Source organism: Prionailurus bengalensis, chromosome A2 (genome assembly GCF_016509475.1).
Source record: "Prionailurus bengalensis isolate Pbe53 chromosome A2, Fcat_Pben_1.1_paternal_pri, whole genome shotgun sequence".
Classification (NCBI taxonomy): domain Eukaryota; kingdom Metazoa; phylum Chordata; class Mammalia; order Carnivora; family Felidae; genus Prionailurus; species Prionailurus bengalensis.
This window is the reverse complement of record NC_057348.1, coordinates 106,825,807-106,847,457: the sequence shown is the minus strand read 5'-3', so window position 1 is coordinate 106,847,457 and position 21,651 is coordinate 106,825,807. Positions and strand designations below refer to the sequence as shown.

Below are 21,651 nucleotides of genomic sequence, written 5' to 3'. Positions count from 1 at the left end.
ACAGTGTTTGGCAGTTCTCTTTTAAGTCTCTTGGGGTTACGCCAAAGGGACAGTGTCCCATGGGAATTCAGTCTGAATTCTCATCCAAATGAACACCTGCCGTCATTGTTTCTTATCAGTCCTGTAGTTAGCAAATGCCAACTCCCATGAAAGCCATTCAACACATGGAAAAGGCATCCCAGTGTTCCTCACCAGTTTTAATTTATCCCTGCTTTTACTACATGATCCATTGCCCCAGTATCTTGGAGATAGAGCTAACATTAAGTTTGTCCTTGGCTATTTGGTGATCTATACGCCTAGGAGTTTACCCAGTTATAGTCCAGTCTAATTAAATGGTCTTCTTTTGAAACTCTTTCTCCTTTCTTCTCCTTTCCCCTTTTCTCTCCTTTCCTCTTGCCCTCTCTAACCTGTTTATGTTGCTTTGGAAAGGAAGAGATTTGTTATTGCAAAAATAATACGCTTGTAAAGCAAATTATACTACACAATCTATTTTTAAAAGTCTCAGTTCTCTACGTTAGCAGGAAAAATAATTCACGCAGAAGCAAATTCAATGATAGTCTCCCTATGGATAACCAATATTGATCATCCATTCTTAGTACTTGAATCATACTTCTTTTCTTTTTGTTCAGCTGGTCTCCTGGATGTATGCATTTAATTATAAAGTATTACAAATTGATTTTGAACCAGATTAGGGATAAAGTCAAAATAAATGATTTAAAAAAATTAATGATCATGTCATATAATATACCCTTAATAGCCTAGCTACATTTTTATCTATAATTTCATACCACGTAACACAACATTCTAAGATGTATTTATGACTTATTAGTAAGAATTTAAAAAAAAGAAGAAACTCTCTGACTGTATTTGAGAGCTATTAAACCAATAAAAGTGAACCATCTTGACATTACTACTTCTTAGCAAACCAGGAAGTTGACCATGTATGTATAACAAAGACATCCTAGAATACCAAACCACAGAGGGTTTTGGGGTAACTTTTTAATAAGTTTTTCTATATATCTTTGTGTCCTTTTCTCTTGCAGATTAATTTAATTACTTAATGATTTTTAGAGGATAAAATCTACAGAAAAACTAACAGTGCTATTACAGCTTTATCTTGTAGGGAAAAGCTACTGGGCCTGCCATCTGCAGCGGGCTTTGGTCCCTCTCTTGTGCCTCATGCTTTGTTATGCATGAGTAAGCACATTAGCCTTTTCATTTCATTCATTAGACTTTTAATCCTTGATTAGTGTTTTCAAGATTCTCTCAAATACACAACTTCTTTATTTCCTTTGTGTATGCTTTTTTTTTTTATCTGCACTATGAAACAAAATTAAGTTAATCACAACAGTAGACCCATTTCTTTTGAGATGACTGGTAAATATATTAGTTTCTCATTGGAGTGATTAATCATGTGTAGATGAAGAATGGGGAAATATCTTCTTGCTTGGAATAACAGGGGCAACTGTTTAAAGTCAGCAAGAACAGTCTGTTTGAAAAGCTTGAATCACAATATTCTACCAATCTCACATGCTCAGTGTGATTCTGTCTCATAGAAACTCTGAATGGATTTCCTAAAAGAAAGAAACATCCATTCGGGTTCAGAACTGATATGTTTGGGGTCTCAGAGCTTAGTTATAATTACACCAATTCTCCAAAAATAATTTTCTCTCTTCGGTGCTTTCTTTTCTCCATTAAGCAAGACATGTGAGAAGGTTGCTTGTGACTGAACAGTTAATAGTTACACATGCAAGACACTCTTAGCAAACTTTGAAGTCATGTATTATACTCATTTACCTTTATTAAATACGCACTTTCACACTATCTTTTTACTCATAATTAATCTCAAAGGACTAGAAATTACTATCGCTCCACTTAGGCATCCTTCCAGCTATGCATTACAATATTTTCAACTACTTTTTAACATTTATGTTCATTTACACTATTTTAAACATACTTCGATCATGAGACCAAAACCAGTTATTAAAGGAGATACATAAATTAAATAGAAATCAGTTTCCAGAAGTCAATATAACAAGTAACCGACAGTGAAATGATGGCATAAATCACACTTGTACTGAATTTTTGTAGGTTACTCATTTTTGCCTAATTTCAGAGTGTCTTCTTGGCAATATTGTTAAGAAAGAGTAATTTAAAAATATTACTCATTAACTTTTCTCTTTTGATCTTTGCACAAAATAGTAGGATCATAAACTGTCTCATTTTTCTTTTCTGTTTCTCTACCTAGGATGCTTCCATTGCACACAGATTCCACATCATGAGAGAAAAACACCCAGAAAAATTCAACAGTAGGTAAGATAACATATGATAAAATTATAATTACGGTTACTGTTGATGAATTATGTCATGAAAAGGATCAGTCTGTGCTCTAAAACATTTTAGGTATAATCGCTGAATAAGATTGGGTATGTATGTGTGAGTATTGAGACACAAGTGTAAATGAATTTAATTTTTCTTCTTTGGTTTTAATGAGACTATAATGAGGAATGCAGTGGTCATCTGTAGTCCATTCTCATGTGTTAAAAAGAATTTCAAGTATAAGGTAAAACTAATATTTTGTTAAGATATACTGGAAGTCTTTATATGGCTAAAAATATGAGGGTGATTACACCAAGTCCCAAAGAGAAAACATGGGACTGTGATTTGATAATGCTGAGTAACTCTGTATTACAAAGGTATCACGGAAGGCCTCTCATCTTTCTACTGTTCATCCAGTATTGGCCTCAAGTAAATGGAAAATAAACCAGAGAAATAATCAATGCTAACATAAACTACTTTAAAAGATACATTCTTCAAGGAGAAGATCCTTGACAATGAGAATTTGTTTTGCTAATATAGTAATACATATTTCTTTTTCAAATGTAGATATTGACTTTTTCTGATATTCAGGGAAATAGAGAAAGCTTTGGTTTTGTATCTTCCCCACTTGTAGATGGAAATAGGGCTGTCTCCAACCCTTTCCCCAGGAAAAATGGGATGGAAGTAAATCATCTTTGCTTCAATTACATACATTTCTACTTTGATCATTTCACAAAGTTACAAAATCATAACCAGCATTTCTGTGCATATATTTAAGTATATATTCAATATTAATATTAATATTCAAAGCCCAAGGATCTGTGGTCTCCATATTTGGATAGTTAACAACCCTGGAAATCATAAAATCATGATATTATGGTTTGCCTTTTCTCTTATAATTCAGCTAGGTACAATTTTTGTTTAAGGAAAGTGGAAGAAATGTATGTATGGATATGTACATGTGCCCATAGTGTCTTTGGAGGGATTCACAAAAATCTCTTAATTCTGGTTCTTTCTGGAAAAGGGAACTAAACGGTTGGGATGAAAACTAAATTTTTATTATATACTTTTTTTGTGTGAATCTTGTGACATGTGTATTATAAAATTTAGTAGAAATCTAATTAAACGTTGCACCTATAAATTTTCTTTGTATGTAGAATAGCCATTTTCATTTTATAAAATTTAATTTTATTTTATAAAATATATGCAAATAAATTGATGTAACAATGAAATTATATTCACTTTATAGCAACTTTTAACACATGGTAATCTACCTTGAATGTCCTGGACATGAATATACTAGTTAATGTACATAAAACCATATTATAAAATCTAGCTCGTGCTTACTCAAATACCATTCTGTGTAGCAGTCATATGTTGATATTCATATATTGAAATAGATTTCAAGCAAAAAAATAAATGCTATTTGAGAATGAGGCATGCAGTGACCCCATTCAGGAGTTTCACAATTTAAAAACCCAGTAAAGACTGTAAGAAATACATGGAAAAAAAAAAAAGTTTGATGATGTTTAAGGCATTTTTGTCCCAAAGTTATTCAGCAGAGAGAAAGAGAATGATAGGGGAGAGGGGAAGAAAGGAGAATTAAAAGTATAGAGAAAGTGTATCAATATATTTATGTAATACTCAAATTGACATACTACATATAAGAATGCCAATATATATGATCCTCTCTCAAGTACCAGTGGTTAATGAATTCTGTTCTCCGGAATAATTTTAATTCTTCTTAATAAGACTTCTATTATTCACATATATCTACTTAATTTTTTATTATCAATTGCAGTGTTAATTTATGACATTCCTCACTGCCCAATATGTGGTTAGATACTATTTACAGCAATGCGTTTGTATAGCCCAATGTATTTGTAAAGTGTAAAAATACATTTGGAAGGCTAATAACATAGAAAACACCTTCTAGATTGACACAGGTCACATGTTTCTACTGTGAGTTCAAAGAATGTCAGATATATAGTAGATACTCAGTGTATAATCACCTACTATTTTTTTTTAAGTTAAGAGCTCTAACATTGCATATATTACCAAGTCAGGCACATACATTTCAATCTATATTTTTTACAGATTGTCTTCACTCAGAATTACAAGCTTTTAGATAATTTGCTAAACTATAATTTAACTTATTCAGAATATGAAAATTTTCTAATAAATTTTTATGAGGAAGACATGCCACATATTGTGCATAAACAATTTCATACTTATAAGGACAGATTTTCAGATTTCAACTTTGAGACACATTCAGCCATAGCACTCTTTGGTATTTTCAGGAATTTGCAAATGGATTTTTTAAATACTCATAATAATGGTGTTTCACATCAGATCTCTTGTCACAATCAATCATATGCCATTAATATTATCCTCTAGTGTGCTCACCTTGAAATTCATTTATATTTTAAAGAACTTGATGTTTCTAACATTATCTTAAGGAAATTAATTACCAAAATATATAGTTCTCTCTATGCTTCTTCTGACAGAAATTGAAAGAACTGGGAAAGATAATGATTTTTCCGGTGCTTAAGAGAGTGCTGGTTGAGAGGTTTATATCATATTCTTTTCCAAATTTTTGTATAAATCTAAGTTAACTATTAAAAGGAATTGTTGTTTAACTTTCTAAACTCAAGACATTCTTCATACTTAATATATATATTTTTTATTATTTTAGACTCAAATAATCCTTAAAGTATTGAGGAAACTATTATTTAAAACCATTATTGTACAATATTATTATTTAAAATATTGACTTGACTATTATTATTAATAATCACATTCGTGTTCTTAGAATTCACATACATTACTAATTCTCCTGATTTTATTGAGAATAGAGCATGATATTACTTCTTGGCCTTTTGACTTAGATCAAGTGTAGAACAGAGCAATATAAGTTCTTACTTTAAAAAATGATACTAATAATTGTACACTTATAGTATTTAAAATATGCATCCATTAAAATGATAATTATGAAGGGCTGTAATAATTTTGAAAAAAACCAAAACTCTTTAATTCCATGAATAAAATCTTGCAACATTGACAAAGACTTACAAGTAATATGTGAAATGGAACCAACTATAAAAAAAAATTGGTCATCTTACAAAGATTTATTAATACTGTAGTTATAGCTTGTTACAGCTTGTTTCAAAAAACTAATTTTTTTTAACATCACTTGATTCGATTTGCTAGCAAACCCTGATAGCCAGCGATACTCCACAAAGATACTAATTCAGTAAGTCTACAAGTAAGTCCTTATTTAAAAGAATCTGGTCTCTAATGCACTGAATGAGATACAGATTGTTTTCTTAGCCTCCTGTTCAGAGGAATATACTTCATTCTTGTTCTGCATTCCGCTTTTTATGAAGAAATCTACAACTAGAAAATGGAAATTGGTGTATGAATTTAAATAAAGCCGTTTAACTCATCTGTGTAGTGATAGCGGATACATCAGAGGGTCTTACTGGCCAAATGTGTGAAAGGAAGAAACAAAAGTAACAAGTTGGAACACCACACTTATACTTTATCACTATATTAATAAACCCTAATATAAAAAAGTTCTTTTTTTTTTCAACGTTTATTTATTTTTGGGACAGAGAGAGACAGAGCATGAACGGGGGAGGGGCAGAGAGAGAGGGAGACACAGAATCGGAAACAGGCTCCAGGCTCTGAGCCATCAGCCCAGAGCCCGACGCGGGGCTCGAACTCAGGGACCCCGAGATCGTGACCTGGTACCCCGAGATCGTGACCTGGCTGAAGTCGGACGCTTAACCGACTGAGCCACCCAGGTGCCCCTAAAAAAGAAGTTCTGTACTCCAAATTACCCAAGAAATTAATAGCATACAGGAACATAGAAATTTGCGTATGACTTTAAAATCACACTGGTTCTGTGGAATGATGCTTGATTTTTTTTTTGTTTGTTTTTTCCTCTAAAGTAGGCTTGGTGAGATCCTGGAATAAGACTCTTTCTGGGACTTTAGTATCTATACAGAGCATGGAACATAATGCTCACTTAGTAGATACTTGCTAAATCTCTTTACTAAATTATTTATTAATGAGCGCTGTATTTGTCTTTTAAATACCTACCGGGGCGCCTGGGTGGCGCAGTGGGTTAAGCGTCTGACTTCAGCCAGGTCGCGATCTCGCAGCCCGTGAGTTCGAGCCCCGCGTCAGGCTCTGGGCTGATGGCTCGGAGCCTGGAGCCTGTTTCCGATTCTGTGTCTCCCTCTCTCTCTGCCCCTCCCCCGTTCATGCTCTGTCTCTCTCTGTCCCCCAAAAAATAAATAAATAAAAAATAAAAAAAAATACCTACCTAACTTTTATAGTTTACCCTTTTTATAGTGTCAAAAATGTAGTAGATAAAACAGAACTGAAATATGCCTAGAATGAGTCTTCATTCTAAACAACTATTCTTTCAGATTTTAATAATGCCTTTATTTTTTTTTTGTACAGTATTCATGTACTTAATCTCCAAAGCCCCCAACAATGTTAAAAAACAAGCAAAAATTCTTCAGTTATAATCTCTGACCATTGTGGATGTCTTGCTAATGAATAATACAAGCTTACTTATACATTTGTTTAGCACTTGTTATCAACTTTATAGGTCAGCAATATGTAATTATCAACCAGTTATTAATATTTACCTGGTGATGGTGACCTGAAGACTTAAGTATTAAAAATTTGTTTTTATGTCTCTTTTTCTTTGTCTCTAATTTTGTAAGTTGCAAATCATTTGATATAAAGCTAAAGACAAAATCAATTTTGTATAAAGTATAACAGGAGGCGTTAATTTGCTGAAGAAAATATTTTTATTGGTCAAAACTGTTCATGAAATATTTTTATTGATCTTGAAGTACCAATTTTATACCTTTTTTTTAATTTTAAACTGTGCATGTGTATATCTATTCTGAATTTGGAAATTATATTTTCCATATATTCCATACTCTACTGTATGGGAGATAGTACAATTTCCAAGTTAAAGAAATAAAACCTATTGATCTTTTTTTTTTTAAACTTTCCACCTTGGTGTTGTAGCAGATAGACAAGAATTATATAAAATTATCAATTGTTATCTAGACAGAAAAGATCGAGCTGAAGTTCTAGAATAAAATGTAGAGTTAAGAATAAAGTAATATTTCAATAATGATGACACGATGCTGAATCATAACTAGATTTTTCTATTTATCATTTAAATAACATTGAGAAGGTTTTTCTCTAAATTCAGTAAAATAAATTTTTAAAGCTTCAAAATCAGTGCTTAAATTGTGTTTAATAACATGATTATATATTAATATATCTAATTTTATTCATATACTGTAAATGTTTTTAATGTATGTTTAATAAAAGCCAATTAACACTATTTTTCAATAAACTTCATGATATAGCCTCTTACATATATATCTTACATATTTTTTTAAGGCACTTAACCTATTTTTATTTTTATAAAATCTAGATATATTCAAAGATTACACATTTTAGTGACTGTAATAAGTTAAAATCATTGTGGATAAACTAAGATTTTGGTTTTTTTTGTTTTGCTTTTTTTTTTAATTTATTTTTTTAATTTACATCGAAGTTAGCATGTAGTGCAACAATGATTTCAGGAGTAGCTTCCTTAATGACCCTTACCCATTTGATCATCCCCCCTCTCACAACCCCTCCAGTAACCCTCTGTTCTCCATATTTAAGAGTCTCTTATGTTTTGTCCCCCTCCCTGTTTTTATATTATTTTTGCTTCCCTTCCCTTATTTCATGTGTTTTGTATCTTAAAGTCCTCATATGAGTGAAGTCATATGATATTGGTCTTTCTCTGACTAATTTCGTTTAGCATAATACCCTCTAGTTCCATCCATGTAGTTGGAAATGGAAAGATTTCATTCTTTCTCATTGCCAAGTAATATTCCATTGTACATATATACCACATCTTTATCCATTCATCCATCGATGGACATTTGGGCTCTTTCCATGCTTTGGCTATTGTTGATAATGCTGCTATAAACATTGGAGTGCATGTGCCCCTTTGAAACAGCATACCTGTATCCCCTGGATAAATACCTAGTGGTGCAATTGCTGGGTTGTAGGGTAGTTCTATTTTTAATTTTTGAGGAACCTCCATACTGTTTTCCAGAGTGGCTGTACCAGTTTGCATTCCCACCAGCAGTGCAAACGAGATCCTTCTTCTCCACATCCTCGCCAACATCTATTGTTGCCTGAGTTGTTAATGTTAGCCATTTTGACAGGTGTAAGGTGGTATCTCATGGTGGTTTGGATGTCTGTATGTCTTCTTTGGAAAAGTGTCTATTCATGTCTTTTGCCCATTTCTTCACTGGGTTATGTTTTTTCGGTGTTGAGTTTGATACTAACCCTTTATATGGTATTTCGTTTGCAAATATCTTCTCCCATTCTGTGAGTTTCCTTTCAGTTTTGCTGATTATTTCCTTCTCTGTGCAGAAGCTTTTTATTTTGATGAGGTCTCAATAGTTCATTTTTGCTTTTGTTTCCCTTGCCTCTGGGGACATGTTGAGTAAGAAGTTGCTGCGGCCAAGGTCAAAAAGATTTTTGCCTGCTTTCTCCTTGAGGATTTTGATGGCTTCCTGTCTTCCATTTAGGTCTTTCATCCGTTTTGAATTTATTTTTGTGTATGGTGTAAGAAAGTGGTCCAGGGTCATTTTTCTGCAACTTACATGTATTTCTGAGTCAGTTACAACACAGCAAGTAAAATAAAGAAGACATTCCTTTTGTTTTCTCTGAAGCTTTTTAGTATATATATTTGTAGGAATTCAGCTTTTCTTGCACTTTGAAATTATAAAATTAAAATTTTTATATGACTTATTTATATAAATTTATTTACATAAGTATTTGTATCTAATTTGTGTATATTTTATATAAATTCTACTTATTATGTATTCTTAAAATATGTAGAATAATTTATTTTTATACTATTGACACATTCACAAACCATTGAAAACAATGAAAGTGAAGACAGAATGGAGTCTGCATGGCATTGTCTTTAAGGCATTTGACCTCAATTTTGCAACCACCATTATTGTATAGTGAAACCTTTTTATCTATTTAAGAACGTACATACGTACCTTTTAATGTAAACTTCCATATTATGTAAGTGGTACCATCATTTATAAACTAGGGAAATTGTGCTACTGATATTAAAAGTTAAACATTTTGATTTTTAGTATTTTGAATAAAATCCATATTCATTAGTATTGGCACTTGTTGGGGCGCCTGGATGGCTCAGTCGGTTGAGCGTCCAACCTCAGCTCAGGTCACGATCTCGCGGTCCGTGAGTTCGAGCCCCACGTCGGGCTCTGGGCTGATGGCTCAGAGACTGGAGCCTGCTTCCGATTCTGTGTCTCCCTCTCTCTCTGCCCCTCCCCCGTTCATGCTCTGTCTCTGTCTCAAAAATAAATAAATGTTAAAAAATTTTTTAAAAAATTAAAAAAAAAAAGAAATGGCACTTGTTGGGACAAGCACTGGGTATCATATGTAAGTGATGAATTACTGAGTTCTACTTCTGAAAACAATACTACGGTATATGATAACTAACTTGAATTTAAATAAATACATTTAAAAATAATAAAAAAAAGGAATGTCAGCACTTTATAGATATTTTTGGATAAAATTATATGTTAAAAAGAATTTCATATCCTATAGCATTTGTTATGTCTTCACTTTCTGTGTAATCAATTTTGTTATTTTTTAAAAATAGAAACATACTCCTTTTTCATTTTCACTTAGAATGACTCTTCAATTATATCTTTTAAATAACATTTCTTGACATTTTTTTGTGTTAGAACTATTGTTAAATCAGTTTTCTGAGGTGCTAGGTGGCTCAGTCAGTTGAGTGTCCTACTCTTGGTTTCGGCTCATGTCATGATCTCATGGTTTATGGGTTTGAGCCCTGTGGCAGGCTCTGTGCAGACAGTGCAGAGCCCCCTTGGGATCCTCTCTCCCTCTTTCTCTGCCCCACCCTTGCTTGTGCTCCCTTTCAAAATAAATATATAAACTTATGATCCGTATATAAGCGATATAGTGCTTAGATGAATATGTGGATTGATAATATATAGATGTATATGCATGTATACATACATGGTGTATGATTTATATATATGTGTGTACATACATATATTTTTTGAGTTTCACTTTTTCTTATATTTATGCAAATTTTTCATAATTATGTGTATTCTTATTGTACATGTATTTATGATATGAGGCTTTTAAAATAATTTACCAGTAGCTGTGGTATTATATTCATATATTTTCATTTGTGTGTTGAAATACATTTAAATACTTCATCTGAGGAGGTAAAAACGTGAATGGGTAAATTAGTCACAGTTGTGTTCACACTGATGCAAGGGATTCGATTCACCTGAATCTTCCTGCATCGTTTCTAGATATCATTAAACCAGAATACTCACTTTTGTGTCCAAGCTGTTCAAAATCATGTGTATAAGATAGTTCTTTGGAATGGAAGGAGAACTGGAGGATAAACAAGGAAGAGATACAGTAGCTTCTTCCTTTCTTTTGCCTCTCACTGATTTCTTTGTTCTCTCCGAAGTTTTTATTTCTGCTTTTTTTCTATTCTTTATTTTGCACTGCCATGGAGTAACAAAAGGATCAATGAAGGTCTTGAAGTTTGGATAACGTAGCTCCTGTTATTGATTTGGTTGATTATTTATTCTGCAGACACTTACTAAAGGAGCCCCTGTTATATGATGGACATCCATCTAGACAACTGAATCTTTCAAATCTCTAAGGCAAGTGAAGAAAATGAATTTGAAGTTACATAGAAACCTTAGATAATGATAGGTTCTGCAGAAAAATGTAAACAGGAAGAAAAGTTTTCATGGTAGTAATATAGAAGGAAGGATATTTTCTGGGGCTCCCAAGTTAAGGTGACCATTGAGCTTTAAAGGATGTATATTGAAGTAGGGGCTGGGGCGCCTGGGTGGCGCAGTCGGTTAAGCGTCCGACTTCAGCCAGGTCACGATCTTGCAGTCCGTGAGTTCAAGCCCCGCGTCGGGCTCTGGGCTGATGGCTCAGAGCCTGGAGCCTGTTTCCGATTCTGTCTCTCCCTCTCTCTCTGCCCCTCCCCCGTTCATGCTCTGTCTCTCTCTGTCCCGAAAATAAATAAAAACGTTGAAAAAAAATTAAAAAAAAAAACAAAACTGAAGTAGGGGCTGCTTGTATGTTCTCAGATTTAATTGAAGAAGAAACATTTATTTCTAGTTTCTGTTTGCAGGGTACTTATATTTTATTAGTATAACTTCCATGCAAATATTTTCAAAATTTTCTTCATTGATTTTGCCTTTCTTTTCCTAGGATTTGTGTTTGTGCTTTACATGAATTTGCATGTGTTTTATGCAGAAGTTTTACACACACACACACACACACACACACACACACACACAATCATTTCCTAGAGTTCCAAATTAAGAAACAAGATTTGTGAAGTTACAGTAGTTAATTCAGAGATGTCTACAAGATCACAACTGAAAAATCTAAGATACAGGGTATTTTTTAATAGGAAAGAGTACTAAACAGTAACAAAGGAGATTAGGAACAACATTTCTATTCATTATTACAGAGTCTGTGCCTACATGGAAACTTTTGGGAAATATTTATGAAATTAAAACACTTAAAATTATTTCTTGTTTGTTACAAGCTGACAGCATATACATACACACACACACACACATGCATATATATATATATATATAAAATTGCATGCTTTATTTTTTATATTTCTATATAGAATAAATATAGATGTAAGATATGTATGTATATAGAATATATGTAGAGTTAATAATACACACACATATGTATACATTTCAATTAGTTCACAGTAAATGAATGATCAGTTTTTAGGCAAAAACCAAAGATAGGCTTAGCCAGTAGTTAAAGCTACTGTTTCTGGGAACCCTATCCCTAGTTTATGAACTGCTTTTGTGTTAAAAACACTAAAGATCCCATTTCCTTTGTATTCAGATTAGTCTACTGAATCCTTTATATAGATCCCTACTCCTTTGTTCAGATTAGTCTAACTGTAACAAGAACCAGTTGTGCTCTCGGGACTAAGGGATGCGCTAAACTAATTAGACAGTGGACAGCCGACTTTGGGGAATGAGCCTTTGACATTGATCAATGTCAATGACAGATTTTTTTGTTTGTTTGTTTGATATTCTTAGATATTCTATAGACTAACATTTGGAATTGAATATCATTCAATTATTATATTCTTTAGTATATAGTACATGCCATGTAAATTAGTTCATCTGATATGAACTTTTAATATCTAAAAGTGTTTTGTGGTTCTTATAGAATAACATCTGTTGATTTGGAGTAGAAATCATCCCTGGGAACAATTTTGAGAACCTTATTATGTCACCTTTTTATAGGCCATATTAAGTAGAAAGTAAGTCTATCTTAAACTCTTTCAAAAGAGGTTAATCACCTCATTATAAGGTAATTTTACCTAGAATAATCCTATGGCATGGCTAATTGGAACTAATTTGGTGATCTCCATTGTCTCTTGCTCTACCTGAGTGAGCATTAGTTACTAATTCCTTTCCTTTTGGAATACATGTTCTTCAACAGAGAGGTTCAGCATTATATTCTGGCCGAACATAATAATCCTAATATATTAGCTTCAAATGACTGATAGAACTTTTTTTAAAGAGTTCCCTGATTCACATTTTTCTTTGAAGAGGAAAATAATATTCTCACTTAAGCAACACTGTTAAGTTTCTATTTTCTGTTTTACATTTCTACATGACTGGTGTTTTCACAAAGTAGAGAATCTTAAGCAGCCCTTCTATATATTGATATACCCTAGTCCTAAAATATGAAGAGATTATTTCCCTAATGGGTAAAATTTCTGAAAAAAAAAATTAGATAGAAAGTAGAGGTAAAAAATCTTGATTTATTATGACTTTTAATTCTAATTTCTCTGAAGTTTCTTCCTTCCCATTTCTACTTCTCACACACACACACACACACACACACACACACACACAAAACAGAAATGCTATATAACTTTATTACATTTATTTGGTAAATACTTATAAGGGGCAAAAATAGGCTGAGATTTGCCTGTTACTGTTGTTTCGTAACAAACTGCCACCATATAACTAGCGTTCAGTTTCCTTTTCCCATTAACATTATTCTGTATTGTCACTGCCCTCACTAATGGTTTCCCAAGGCCATTCATTGTCTCCCTTTACCTTCTAGGTTCTGTTCATCTTTCAGTTCCAAAGCAAATGTCACATGTTTTCTGTTTTTGTTGTGGCAACACTCCACTTCCTCATGTCAAAATCTCTTCTGTTTATTGTGGCTACATAACAAACCACTTGAAAGCTAGGCAGTATAAAACAACCATTTTATTACCTGCATAACTGCTGTAGCTCAGCCATTCAAACGCGGCAAAGCAGGGATGGCTTGTCTCTAGTCATGGGATCTTTACCTGGGAAGATTGGAAATGATTGGATTTGCCGGGAAATGGAATTGACTGGAGGCATGGTTACTCTCATGTCTGGTAGCCAGTGCTGGTTGTTGGTTGAGACCTTACCTGGAGCAACTGTGTTAGTCAGGGTCCTCTCCTTCCTCAGTCTTTTGTTCCATTCAGGTCCTGATCAGTTTAGATGACGGCTACCAACCTTGGGGAGGGCTGTCTACTTTACTGAGTCCACCAATTTAATGTTAATCTCATCTAGAAACTTTCACAAACACATATACACAGAAATAATGTTTAATCTGGGCACCCTAGGTCAGTCAAGTTGTCACATAAAATTAACTATCACAGCACCTACAGCACCTTTTTGTCGCCTGAATTTTCTTGCAGTGTGATGGCTTAGGATAGCCATACTTGTCCGATGACAGCTCAGGCCTTCACAAGTGAGTGTCCCAACAGAACAGGAAGAAGCTATATGTCATTCCTTCACTTAGCTTTAGAAGTCTTAACAGTTTCACGTTCTCTGTACTTTTGTTGACAGATTATCATGATTGCCAAATTTATCAGACTATTCAGCCTGAATATTAATCCTGCATGTATTTCCTTATCCCATTCCTTCTCTCCATCTTTACGACGCCCATTTCCAACATTCCCCATTTGTTTTTAAACCTCCTTTACACTTAGAGATGACCCTGATTTATACTTCAGTAAGAAAAAAGTAACACCAAATAGTGATTAACATAACTTCTAATAACAAAGGAACAATTTTTCTGCATCCACATCCCCCTTTCCCTCATCCTTCTAACCTAGCAGGTAAGTTAGCCATCCATTAATCTAGGGCCACTTTACCTTGTGTCCATATCTGTTACATACCACCACCATCCTCTGTTTCCCTAGATCTCGAAGCATACTTCATCCTTCTCGCCGAGATCTTTCCTGTCCTACAACTGCAAGGTCCTTTCTAACATCTTACAAACAAGCTCTACCTAGCTTCATTCTTCATCATTAAAAAATCAGTTTTCTGATCTTGCTTTTCGTCAGTTATGCCTCATGTACCTTATTGTCTTCACAAATAAATCCTGGATAAATTTTGTACTCACCCATTGCTCACTCATTTTCTTCTGCAAAACCATTCTAACTGGATTTTTTTACATGTAAATGAAGCTTTTCTCATTAAGGTCACAAAAGATCTCTAAGTCACTAAATCCAATATTTTTAGGGCTTTTTTGATCCCTACAGACATTGAATTTGCATTTGTCATTTACTCTGTCTTCCTAAAACTTCTCTTACCTGGGTCCATAAAATATACCATCGTAAATATCCCTGCTCGGTTTTGAGTTTTATTTGTGACTTGTCTAATCAGTTTGTAATTGTTAGTGGCCCTCAGAATTCTGAGATAGACTCTTCCCTCAGTTTACCTTCTCTTCTCTAATCTCTTGACGCTTCATCAACAGTGATCCTTTTAAAGTGCTGAACCACCGTCCTTTATTAAACTCTTTAACTTCTCAAGTCTTTACCAGGCCTCCATGATCTGGTTCCTGGCCTGACTTTTGACTTTTCCTCTGTCTTTTGATGCATCTACCCTTGCCAGAATTTTAGATTGGTTGTTGCTTTTCATTAGACTGATAACTGCTTAGATGCTACTTCTGAAAGGATAATCCTTTCTTGTCCCACCTGACTAGGTTAGGCTCCCAAACTGTGTTTTCTTTTGTAGAATTTGTAGAGGATTTATGCTTTTAATTCCTTGATGTGTTTTGATTTAACTATCTGGCCCTTTCTTTTCCCAAACTGTGCTTTAATTCATTTATTATTTCATGATTGGGTCAGGAATAAAGAGATCACAGTTCTGAGTTGTTAAATTTCAAGAGACTTGAAATTCACATCAGGGATAAAATTTTGAGAATAGTTTTGGAAATTTCTTAATTCTGACTTGTGAATATCATAAGTAGAGGCCTGAAGGACTCAGAGTAGGGGATTTATGTTAGAATCATGATTCTGATGTTACAGAGTCCTTGAAAATTACATGCATTTTTTTAATGGCACTTCAAAGGAGTTTGGCAAAAAAGAGTTAAATACTTCGGAAATTAATGCTGGGATTGGTGGTACATTGGAAAGAATGACAATTCAACGAGGCCATTAAAAATAGACGAAGATTTCACTGATTGCTATTTCTGATGTTCTAATTGTTAGAATTTCTCTTTTTTTTTTAAATTCGATTATAGTTTTATAACATTTTTAAATTTTCAAAATTCAGTTTTAAATATAGGCCTCATTACCATACTAAACCTAACAAATTTATAGAATTGTTTATGCAGAACAAAGTTTATTTTTGTTTATGCAGATATATGTATGCTGCTTTTATTAAAGTTATAGGAATGAAGTCAGATGTTTATTTTGTTATTAGAAATTTTTTTGCATTATGGTGTTTTGTATTTTTAATACTATTTTTTTCTTTTTTATTGTGAGAAAATATATATAACACAAAATGTTTCACTTTCATTATTTTTATGTGTACATTTCAGTGGCATTAGGTACATTCACTTTGTTGTGCAACCGTTACCACCATCCATCTGCCAAACATTTTTATCTTCCCAAACTAAAGCTCTACAAATGTGGCTATTTTAGATACCTCCTATAAATGGAACATTGCAATATTTGTCCTTTTTTGGCTTCTTTCATTTAACATATTGTCTTGAAGTTTAGTCCATTTTGTGGTATATATCACAATTTCCTCCTGCCTTCCTAAGGCTGGATATTGGTTCCACTGTATGTATGTACTTCATTTTGTTTATCCATCTGCTGATGGGCATTTGACTTATTTGCATGTTTTGGCTATTGTGAATAAGACTGCTCTGAATAGTGGTGTATAAATATCTGTCCAAGTCCTAACCTAATTTATAAAGGCATTTTAAACTCATTGAAATCAACTTTAAAAAGAGTTGTAATCTACATTGGAACAATTTTATTCTAGAAAGGACATTAGATAGAGCCTAGGGCCTTTGGGTCTTACAATAAATAGTTGCATATTTTCTGGGATTCATTCCTTCCCTCCTTCCCTCCTTTCCTTCTTTCCTTCCTTGCTTTCTCCCTTCCTTGCTTTCTTCCTTCCATTCTGACACATCAAAAGACAGAGGAAAGGTCAAAAGTCAGGCCAGAAACCAGATCATGGAGGGCCTGGTAAAGATTTGAGAAATTAATGAGTTTAATAAAGGAGGGTAGTTCAGCATTTTAAAAGGATCACTCTTGATGAAGCTTCAGGAGATTAGAGAAGAGAGGGTAAACTGAGGAAACAGTCTACCTTCCTTCCTTCCTTCCTTCCTCCCTTCCTTCTTCCTTCCTTCCCTCTCTCTCTCCCCTTCCCCCCAATCTTTGGAGTGTAACAGGAAGAGGAGTATTTGTTTAACAATGATTTTTCTTTATAGCCTATTTATGGGCCTCTTACTTTATTTTAGTATTTCTTTGGCTTGCTGTATAATGTGTCTTTTTAAAACTAGGTCACTGCTCTTCTCTGAAAAGTTTTATAAGTGCTGAGAGAAAGCTGAGTATAAGTACTCAAGAAAATAAGTAATCACCAAATAGGAGATATATGCCATAACCAAAATTTGAATGTTTTATGTACATACATAAAATATATATAATTTTCTTAGCTAAATACTGACTCATAAGAATTTAATTACTTCTCATTTTATGGCCTCATGTGCTAATGGTCTAAGAATATTCATTTACATATTATTTATTCAGTGAAGAATTAAAGATTTACACATTTATACTCTTATCATTATGAAAACAAAATGATGAATAGTGAATTTTGAAAACACAAAGCCCACAACTTTAACACAAGCACCCATAATGTGATTTTATATTTTTTCCATTATTTTTAATGTGTAACTTGAGAAGTATTTATTACAATAGGAAAGTGCTTAGAAAATAAGTTAAGGTTCATAATTAAATATTCTCCCTGCCCTTGGGGAAGACAAACCAAACGTGTACTCACAATAAAATGTGGTAAAGACTGTCACTGAGGTTAAGTGCAAAATTAAGTGCGGCGTGCTGCCAGGAGGAAATGTCTATTTCTGTCAGAGGTAAGAAGGAAAGAAGACATACCTCCAAAAGGTACTCTTACATCCATGCCCACTGCTGATAACACTGTCACCAAGTTCCTCCACCAAAAGTCACGCTTGTCGCTTCTCACATTATGCCTCATATTGCAAGGCACCTACACTAAACGGGAGGAGTTGTTCGGGAAAATGTCATCTTCTCCTGCAGGGTCCTGTACCCACCTAAAGCGTAGGAGGTATTAGCATACACAGAAAGAAAGGAAAGTGGATAATGAGGGTCAATCAGCAGTGTCTGCCCAAATTTTTGTATGTTGTAATATATTTCATATATTGGGCTTTTCATAGACTTTAGGTTTCTTCATTTTCTCAGCTTTAAGCAAGTCACATCTAACTCTCTGAGGTTCTCATTTTCTGTTGGGTCTGTTTAATGATGTAATCAAATTACTTACAGGTACTATGAGAAAACCTTATGTAATAAAACATTTTTGTAGTGTAGACAGTCAGCCCCACATATTTATGCTGTTCTGCTTTATAAGTTTAAATCTTTACATGTCCATTTACCTCTAAGCAGAGCACATGCCACTTAGGCCATCCTTGTAACTTACTGAGAAGCTTATTACTCACTGAGATGGCATAATTCATTTTGTTTTGTTTTTTACACATAGAAATATTTATATATACAGGTTGGGTTTTTTGTTTTGTTTTGTTTTACCTATTTTCACTTTACTGTCATTAACTCTTTTTTTATTCATTCTGTTTTTTTTTAAGACATGTTCAAATTAAGAAGGTCATTTGGTACTTCGGTAATAATGTCTAAGGCACAGAAACATTCATACACGGTGATTCATGTGATCTGTGAATTTATGAATATGAAATCTGTGTTCACACTCAATTATTTTAATTTTGTTGGCTTTTTTACATTTGAAACTAGGTGCTTTAGTCTGTTTTGTATTCACCCAATGATCTAAGCCATATTCAAATATATTTAAATTAACTGAAACTATTATGTGACATAAAGGAAAGAATGCAAATTCTTATACAAATTTTTCTTTTACTTTCTTTACCTCTATTAACTTTGTCTTTTTTTTATTAAAATATTTCAGAAAGAAAAAAGGGCTTTGTTTACCATGAAAACTTAAAATAATGCCACAAGACCTAGTACCCATCTTATTTTTATTGTGAATTCTTATAGCCTTTTGTACAGAGTTACCGATCTAGTAGTTCTCTTTTGTTATACCAGTCTACTATATTAGAACTCACCATTAATACCTCTTGAAGCCTGGGGTATATTTCAGATTGTCTTACAAATGGTTCTTCTGAGTTATTTTATTAAACAACATACAACCCTAGGATATGGTTACTATTATCCCTACTTTACATATTAGAAAACAGAAGTATAAGTTACTTGCCCTAGTTTATCTATTTAGCAAGTATTAACCATTTTGTCTAGATAAATAGTTAAAAGATATTTGCTAACCAGAAAAGATTTTCATTGCTTAGAATAAAAGGTGAGTTTGATACCTTTGCAACCTCTGAGTTTATGGCTTGATATGGGGAAACATGCATGAGAGCAAACACATACAGTGTTGTGAGATGGATGCATTAATTGAAGTACCACACATAAAGATACAAGGGAGAAAATAATTCTCATGTAGTCGTGGTGCAGTGGTGCTAGGAAGTCTTTATAGAAGACATAATGCCTGGGGCATCTGGGTGGCTCAGTTGGTTAAACACCTGACTTCTGTTCAGGTCATGATCGCACGACTTGTGAAACCAAGCCCTGCATCGGGCTCTGTGCTGACAGCTGGGAGTCTGCAGCCTGCTTCAGATTCTTTGCCTCGCTCTCTCTCTGCCTCTCCCTGCTCACATTCTGTCTCTCTATCTCTCCCAAAAAGAAAATAAACATAAAAAAAATTTAATTATAAAAGAAAACATAATGCCTGTATATTCCTCTAAAAGGTGAATAGGTACTTTATAAAAGACTAGCATAAGTGAAGGAATATCATGTATAAGATAAAGTGTAATAAAACATAATAATGTGTGGTAGGGACCAAGAAGGAAGGAGGGAAGGGTGGAAGTTAGTTTCAAATGTGAGAAATGGAAGATTGAAGGGGATTTGTTGATCATACTGGTATTACAGGGAATTTGGGTAGTCCTATTGGAAACGTCTCCTTTATCTTTGAGGTAATTTGGAACAATTACAGGGTTTTAAACAAGAACATAATACTTTTAGAAGAGAAACAAGCTTACTGTCCCCAAGCTTAGTAATTGATATAGGTATGAATGCAGATGCAAAGGAAAGATGAATAGCAGCAATACAGATTTAAGAGGCGAATGTGGGAAGAAGAGACGTGTGGGAGGAAGGTTATGAGTTTGGTTCTGTGTCTCTTGGGAGATGTGTGTGGGATAGCCAGGTCAGTTACACAGACAGTAGATTATTTTACCGGCCTAGGATTAGGTGAGATGTCTGGGATAGAACTCAAGAGCTAGTACAATAAAGGAGCCATTCTTGTTCCATCATCTGTAAACTGGAGCATTGGTGAAATCCACAGTAGTGATTACTAGGTTATTTGACTGGATTTGAACTTTATATACTTGTTATAATAAATACTCATTTTGATTTTTGAAGACACTGATTTAAAATCAATGGTGAATAATATTGCCATGTATTATCAAATGTAATTATATATAATTATAAAGTATTATATATAATTATGTAGATATTATTAATTGTTAGTTTTGTCAGAAGCATTTATTTAGGATTTATTTAAATCATTTTGTTTATTTTTTTAGACTATTAGAATTATTTATTTAGGCATAAGAAGTTATTAAATTATTCCTTTAATTTTTAGTACAATTTAAGAATCTAGCTTCATGACCCTCACAGAAAATCCATGTTGTTAGAATGCCTATTATTCATTTCAAAATCCAAGTTCTTACATACAGTTTTCATACATTCTTAATTCCAGAAAGAAAGAAGCTGTAAGTCATCCTTTGTATAAACCAGGCTTGAAAATATTTTCTAAATTAATGAATTTGAAGAATCTAGCCAGCAGAGGGCAGTGGCTCACATGAGCACAGGTTTTGCTAGGATCCTTATGATCCAGAGAGCACTGGAAGACTCTTTTCTTAATAAGCACACTGGAAAAGCAGTTGTTTTTCTTGAGTGTTGTGTTGATGTCAGAACTTAGATATTTATCCCAGTAGTCCTTCTCTTGTGGAATTACGCATCTCTCTTAGCAAAACGTACTTTGAGTTACATTTGAATGCCACTCAGCACACATGAGAGTATGAAATAAAATGCCAAAATCTGAGCACCTGTGGTGAGAGATCAAAGGCCATTTGTTACCTTAGTCCTGCTGACTAATTAAGGAGCTTTCGATCACATTTGATGAAGAATACCAGTGTTAATCTCATGTGGAAGGGGCTTTACTTCAGTGAAACTAAAAGTCAGAGTGTTGAACTCCTTTGTAATTGTAGCATTACTAATTAAATAAATGCCAAAATGTCTGAAACAATTTTCTAATTTGAACTGAGGGCATTCTAAGAAAAGATTCTTATTTAAAAGAATTCTTAGATAACTTAATTTGGGAATATTAGCATTACTATGATATAGTGTGTAGATCATTTAAAGGATTTTTTCCACATACATATCTGGCTTAGAAGTATTTAATGATCTTTCAACTATATTTTATAAATACTTCAAAAATGCAAGTAATCCTATATTTATTTTAAAGGAATTTTAACAGATCCCATATTTTACATACATTTATGATTATAAGTTTTCTTGCA

At 33.5% G+C, this 21,651-nt stretch overlaps 1 protein-coding gene across 7 annotated transcripts in view; it reads left to right on the top strand.

The window, feature by feature from the left end:
- The window catches only part of DGKB (diacylglycerol kinase beta), a 715,318-nt gene that overhangs the window by 395,273 nt on the left and 298,394 nt on the right, over positions 1-21,651 (top strand). For all 7 annotated transcript variants that reach the window (XM_043589012.1, XM_043589009.1, XM_043589010.1 and 4 more), the window contains one exon: positions 2,249-2,313. In XM_043589012.1, the coding sequence (XP_043444947.1) occupies positions 2,249-2,313 (65 nt within the window). The remainder of the gene's footprint in view (positions 1-2,248; positions 2,314-21,651) is intronic.